At 49.2% G+C, this 7,235-nt stretch overlaps 1 protein-coding gene across 3 annotated transcripts in view; it reads left to right on the forward strand.

The window, feature by feature from the left end:
- The window catches only part of si:dkey-100n23.5 (cyclic AMP receptor-like protein A), a 50,164-nt gene extending 48,253 nt beyond the window's left edge, over positions 1 to 1,911 (forward strand). For all 3 annotated transcript variants that reach the window (XM_035604173.2, XM_035604174.2, XM_035604175.2), the window contains one exon: positions 2 to 1,911. In XM_035604173.2, the coding sequence (XP_035460066.1) occupies positions 2 to 172 (171 nt within the window). In that variant the 3' untranslated portion in view covers positions 173 to 1,911. The remainder of the gene's footprint in view (position 1) is intronic.
- The last annotated feature ends 5,324 nt before the right edge of the window (positions 1,912 to 7,235 follow it).

Consider the following 7,235-nt stretch of genomic DNA (forward strand, 5'->3'; position numbering starts at 1 on the left):
GCTGGCTCTGCAGTCGAGGCTGTGTGACAGGACTCGGATCGGAGAGTACCACCCTGGGGCGGTGCGCTACACACAGGCTGACCTGGTCGACCTCAGCGATGACGACGACGACGATGACACCAACGTGCTCTTCTTCTCTCCTGACATGACCCTGAAAGGCCGAGGGCCCTGAGAGAGAGAGAGAGAGAGATGGACGGACGGAGAGAGACAGAGAGAGAGGGAGATAAAAGAGCTGGAGGGACAAAACACGAAGGAGGAGGGTCGCAGCCAGAGAGAAACGCCGCAGATTAGAAACGGAGAGGAAGGAAAAAAAGAGGTAGGGAGGGAATGGAAGGGAAGATTGGGGGGACAGTCAGGCAGATAGAAGCCGGAGATGAGCTGTCAGGTTCCATTATTAATCCTCATCCTTTACTATTTAATATCCTAAAGACACACTCACACACAGAGGCACACATGCTGCGCCGAGCAGCGGCTCCCTGCAATACTATCATCCGAGAGGAGCGAGAAGGGAGCGGCTCTAAAGACCCTTGTGATGTTAAAGACGTCGACTGCATCCCAAAGGTCCTAAAATGATTTCCCTTGCTGCGTCACCTTCTCGATTCCTTGTATTCGTCGCCTGTATTTTGGCAAACCACCGAAAAAAACAAAGAAAAAAACACATAAAGGACTTCTGAAAGGCAATCATAACAAGATGTTGGTTTAGCATTCGCAGCAATTACCTTTTCACTTCTCTGCAGGAGATTAGGTGAAAAGCAGGCCTTTTTTAAAAAAAGCCCCCCGTGTGTCAGACATGAAAGTGTCTACAACTACACTTAGATTGATCCCAGCACTGAACAACTTCTCTGCCGATGAGACGGAGCGGTGGAAATACCGAGGGCGGGTTTTTAAAAACTGTAAACATTACCTGGTAGCACACACACACACACACACACCCACACACACACACAAAAAGTCCCAAAACACCAGCGTCTCCTTCCTCAGACAGTATTTGGTTTGTTTTTTCTCTTTGTATACGACTTGTATGTTCCTGCTATTGCAACTTTCGCAAGTATTTCTTTGACTGTTGTTTTGTATTTTTTGTTTTTGTTATTTTTTTTACGAAATACTAAACTTGTTTCTGGTATTTATAACAGATGAACGCACTGTATATATTTAAGTGTACACTCTATTTTTGTACGTGCCTTGGACTTGAAATGTGAAGAAAAGGGCTTCTCTCACGTGACGGTCGAGCAGAGCCTGACTCATTTTGTATCCTTTAGAACAAAAAAAACCTGGTTATTAGTCAAATAAACACACACACACACACACACACAGACACGTAGACACACAGGCTTCTCTTTAAGGTCCCTGTCAAAAAGCCGGGTCGGAAAGAGATGACACGCTCGGCAGCCGCGACACAGCAGCAGCCTCTGATGGTTCATCATCATCTCACCATCTGTGTCAGCGGCACTGAGGGGACTTCGCCGAGGTGTGATTGGCAGGATAATCGAGTCACTTTATATTCAACCCAGGCCCCCTGTTTTTTGGTTTTCCCCCACCCCACCCCCCCCTCACATGTGTAGGGTGGTTTCATCACTGTTGGTGCGCACTGCCTGCTGTCAGCCACCTCTCCGACAAGTTGAACTAATGAACCGACACTTGACCCTTTTTACCCTTGAGTTGTTGAACTTTTCTGCCGGGCGTCAGTGACGCCATGAGTGCAACTCTGAGCTTACAGTTCACATAGGCCCGCCACCGAATGACACACACACACACACACACACAGACACAGACACAGACACACACACACACACACACACACACAGACACTCATTTGCGGTGTGCCCCTACCCCTCTTTTGGCACTGTTGCTCGTTTTACTTGACTGCACACTCCATCAAATAAATGAGCAGGAGAGACATTTCATAACAAAGCTCTGGCTGGGCGTGTTTATTTCATTTTCACATTGATGCAATCCCTCATTCCTTCACGCCACTGCCCCGGATCCTGTGAAGTGTGTGTGTGTGTGTGTGTGTGTGTGTGTGTGTGTGTGTGTGTGTGTGTGTGTGTGTGTGTGTGTGTGTGTGTGTGTGTGTGTGTGTGTGTGTGTGTGTGTGTGTGTGTGTGTGTGTGTGTGTGTTAAGTTTACATCTGTGTGTGTGTGTGTTTTAAGTTTACATCTGTGTGCATGTGCGCGTGCGTGCGCGTCAGACGTCTTTTAGACCTGGGCTGGGCAAATAATGGTTATTAATTATTGGTCGGACCCTGCCGCACTCCTGCCGTGTCTCCAAATCTGGTTAACAGGATTTTGATTAATGAAATGTGCGCGCCGCGTGTCCTCCAGAAAACCACACTTTTCCCCCCTCTCCCCACACACACACACACACACACACAGACACACACACACACAGACACACACACACACACACGCGCGCGGACGCGGATCTCCCGCAGCCGTGTGAGCGTCTCGAGCCCCGCACCCTCCTCTCCATATAAAAGAGCCCCGGCAACAAGAGGAAGAAGAAAAAAAAAAAAAGCGAATCTCCCTGTCACGCAAGAAGAATTATTATTCCCTCCTCATATCGTCGCATGCGCCGTAATTGGATACAATTTAACACCCGCGGCCCACGGGCATGTCGGCAGGCGCGCTGCCTACTATTAGCTGCTCACCTCGCCTCGCTCCGCCACCCTATCATTTGTCAGATCTGTGTTTGTGTGCTCCTGGCTTATGTGTGTGTGTGTGTGTGTGTGTCTGTGTGCGTGCGTGCGCGCGCGCGCGCGTGCGTGCGCGTGTCCCTGTGCGTCTCGAGAAACCGGAGCCATTGTTGGAGTCCGGCCATGACCTAGCTGTGACGCACAGAGCAGAGACAGAGGAGGAGAGACGCAGAGAGGCAGCAGCAGCAGAGCAGCAGCAGCAGAGCAGCAGCAGCAGCCCAGACGCTGAAAAACAAGCTGCAGCTCCGTCACCTCGGAGCGAAGGCGGCGAGGCCTGCTGGCGGTTTGTCGCTCCCTCTGCGCAGCTTCCACCAAATCGTCTCCTGTTTATCAGGAGCCCCGGCGGCGGCGGCGGCGGCAGCAGCAGCAGCAGCAGCAGGGCAATCAGACAGAGGATGTGGTGGAAGGTAACAAAAAAAACAAAAAACACACCAAAAAAAACAAAAAAACACCACCTCTATACTAAATTAATTTTACCATTAAATATAAGGCTGGGTGAAGGTTAACGGGGAGATTACATCCTTCACGAATGATGTCTTCAACGTATTAATAAATGCGTTGTTGTTGTTGTTGTTGTTGTAGTATAGCCCTTTACAGTAGATGATTTAAATATGTAGTTTTGCCCCCAGGCTCTTGTATGGAATTGGGAGTTTTTTGGCCCTGCGATATATGATTAAAAGAATGTGTGGACTGTGCCAAACAATAAGCCGGCCGTTATATAGGCAGGTTGAGGAATCCCTATATGCAAACATGAAGGAATATGAGCAAATGCATAATTTACACAAAAAAACCACAATTATATTGTCTTTTATGTTGGAAAGGTAGAAGCCTTGATATTCTTTTTGATGCAGATTTAAGATTCACCTGCAGTCTTCAGTTTCCCTATACAGTGTCTGAAACCGTCATCAACAAGCCCATTGTTTCCTATACCGAAGACATATTTAAAAACACCTGTCCTAAATAAATTGGAAAAGTTTAGGTATAGACTAATTTTCCTGCATATATTATCAAGGGCGGTTCCCGAGTCCCAAGCTGGTTTTGAATCAGGTGTAATGACAATAAGTGGTTTTCTTTTTCTCACACGTGTATTTTAATGTTTCCCAGTCATACATCCTTTTACATCTGTATGTTTTTTAAATTTACTTATTTGTCAGGGTCCGTGCTCAAGAGCCTAAACCAAGAGAAGCGATGCTTTTAAGCAACACTTCCAACTGCGGTCCTCGGGCCAGGGGTGGATAACCAATCGTTCAAAGCAGACAACTGTGATGGGGCCCCGCATTGGGCCCCCCAAAGCCCCGGGTTCATTGTGTGTCACGGTGGTTATTGTAAAGGGACCCTGCATGTGCAAGAATCAGGTTTTGAAGAAAGCCCCAAGGGCTGGATGGCCAAAAAAAAATTGCCCTGGGCCCCTCAACAGGTTAATCCTGCCATTCAGTTAACATTCACATAAACTCTGCACAAAAACAATAGAAGTTGACTGCAATGTACATAGTTGTCTTTGAGCTCATATTAACAAACGGTTACAAACTAACACAGAGACTCTTACCTACTTCGTGTTGTAGTCAGTGTAGATCATTATATTGTCATTGTAGCATCTGGCTTGGTTTCATTTTGCTGTTAATGTTGGGATTTCCAAGCACATTTAGATACTTGTCAGTTGAAGTGATATAAATGGTTTCAAGGCCGTGTTACTTGAAATCAACACAACGTGCAGTAGATGCAAATGAGAACATCTTGGGAATCTAACAAGAGACCAGTTTGACCATTTACAGTGTGGAAACGTTTGGGACAAAATGTTCAGGCTCCTTTTCCTCTAAATATTGTAAATTCTGTACACATTTTTGTCCTTTTATTTGACCAATGCAACCATTACCCTCCATCCAGGGCTGCAGCCTCGTGATAAATCCCCCACCCACATTAGAGTCTTTGACAAGCCACCAACCAAAACATAGAACTTCCACACTCCGTTTGCTTTATTCATCTCCCCACGTCATGGTGTAAATGAGGGCTGTAATCAACAAATATTTTAATTTCTTAATTAATCTTGGGAATAATTGATCAATTCATTATTTTAACAGCCAAAAAATCCCAATCACCAAAACCCATGGTGGCATATTCAAATGTCACATTGTTTGGTGTGACACATACTGCCAAAATTCAAAAAAAATATATAAAAAAAACATCCAAAAAAAACCCTTATAGTGAACGATCACATAAGATAGAAAAACAGCAAATCCAACACATTTAGTCGATCTGTCAATCCGCTAATCAATTAGGCCTAATTGTTCCAGCTCGAGTCTGAATCAATGTGCTGCCAAAGCCCGCTGCCATTGTGGCTCAGAAGGAACCTCCGTATTTTTTTATTTTTTTTTTGCCACATTCTGTCCCCAAAAACATCCGAATCAGCCTTAAACACCAACGCGTTTCCTATGTGTGTCGTTATAAAACACCCCCCCCCCCCTCCTCCCCCTGCTCCTCATCCTCCTCTAAATTCTCTGAAATATTACCGCGGACACGACCTCGGCGGCTGTGACCTGCTTTACGTGTGTATATATCTTGCGTTTAATGTCCGCACGTTTCCCCGCGTCCTGTCTCATATCAGCTCGGCTGCGCCGCCGCCGGAGCTTATCGGAGAGCAGGAGCGAGCGGAGCCGCGATCCGGCCCCGAAAGAGTTAAACTAATCTCTCTCTCGCTCGCTCGCTCGCTCGCTCCCTCCCTCTCTCTCTCTCTGTCAGCGCACACACACACGCGCACGCATACTCGCACGCACGCACACACACACACCGACACACACACACACACACACACAGGCTGCCACCGCCCCAGATAACAGAGGGGCGCCTCTCCCCAGCCAGCCAGCCTCCGCTAATCGCAGTGGCAGGAGGGGGGAGTGGAGAGCCGGCGGCCTCTCACAGCGCCGGGCTTTTTATTGACGCTGCCTGCCTCTGTGTGTGTGTGTGTGTGTGTGTACGTGCGTGTGTGTGCGTGCGTCAGTGTGTGTGCGTCAGTGTGTCTGTGTCTGATTGTGTGAGTGCGTGCGTAACGCTGTGCGCGCTTGTGGATGCGTGTCGGAGCGAGAGAGCTATAAAGAGGTGTGTGTGTGTGTGTGTGTGTGTGTGTGTCTCGGTGTGTGTGTGTGTGTGTGTGTGTCAGTGTGTCGGTGTGTGTGTCAGTGTGACTCGGTGTGTGTGTGTGTGTGTGTGTGTCAGTGTGTCTCGGTGTGTCGGTGTGTGTGTGTGTGTGTGTGTGTGTGTCAGTGTGTCTCGGTGTGTCGGTGTGTGCGCTCGCCTCGCTCGCTCCCCGCCAGCAGCGGAAAGCAGGGAGAGGCGGGGAGCTGGGAGGGTGGGTGGCGAGGTTATGAGCGGAACTCGACAGAGGCCGACAGACGAGGGGGAAGGAGGGGGGGGGCGGGGGAAGGAGGGGGGGCCGGGGGGAGGAGGAGGAGGAGGGGGCGGGGAGGGGAGGGAGGAGGGGGGTTTCTTGTGCTGCGCTGAGCGCCGCCGCCGCCGCCGCTTCTCCTTCCTCTCAGATAAGGTTCGTTTGAAGGTTTTTTTCCTCTTTATTCTCTGTTAGAAAAATAATAAAATAAAAATTTGAAAAAATAAAAAAAAATCTGGAGCGACTGAACGTTTCTGTCCGCGCGTTTTTTTAGTTTTTTTTTTTTTAGGAAAGCGGGAAATAACCGTTTATGACCCCCCCCCCCCCTCCCCCCAAGGTCGGAACAAGACAAGTGTGACTGATCTCATTGGTTATTTTATTTTACGGTCGCGCTGATTGATCGCATCGATGGATTTAGCAGCCGATCGATTAGGGCTTAATCTATAGGTCCATGTCTCTCAGTGCTCCAATAATTGCCCCCTCCCCCTCCCCCCACACCATCTCCCCCCTCCCTCTCTCTCTCCTCTCGCTCCTCTCTCTCTCCTCGCCCCCTCCCCCCCCCCCCCTCGCTTCTCTCTCTCCTCTCCTCCCTCTTTCTCTCCTCGCCCCCCCCCCTCCCCTCGCTTCTCTCCCTCCTCCCTCGCCCCCCCCCCCCCTCTCTTCCTCTCGAGCGGCGGCGGCAGCAGCAGTGTGTTTGGCTCGGAGCCACTCTCGCCCTGCCGCGCCAGGCTGTAATTATCCCCGGTGAGGCCGCGCTAACGCAGCGTGGCGCGCCTGTGGGGAACCGGTTAGCCCTACAACAGGCGGCGGGGGCTGCTGCACGAAAGGTTTCGTGCCCGCGTGCGTGCGCGCGCGCGCGCGTGATTCGTGCTGCTGTTGTCGCCGCGTATATGCTGCTGTTGTTGTTGTTTGCGTGACACGGGGAAGCAATTCATAGTCCTCACGTGAACCCTTTTAGAGATGCGCAGTTGAACCGGCCTCTTTGAATCAGATCATTGATTTTGAACACTATTGATTATTGATAAGCTTCACTGTAAAGTCGCAACAATTCCCCAGAAACATATTTATATATATATATTCCACCGAACGTAAATGAACACGACCAAAGCATAATCAGTATATGTGGAGACTGTGTTGAGTTTTTGTGTGTTCGAATATAGATT

The sequence above is a fragment of the Scophthalmus maximus genome, chromosome 14, assembly GCF_022379125.1.
Source record: "Scophthalmus maximus strain ysfricsl-2021 chromosome 14, ASM2237912v1, whole genome shotgun sequence".
Lineage (NCBI taxonomy): Eukaryota > Metazoa > Chordata > Actinopteri > Pleuronectiformes > Scophthalmidae > Scophthalmus > Scophthalmus maximus.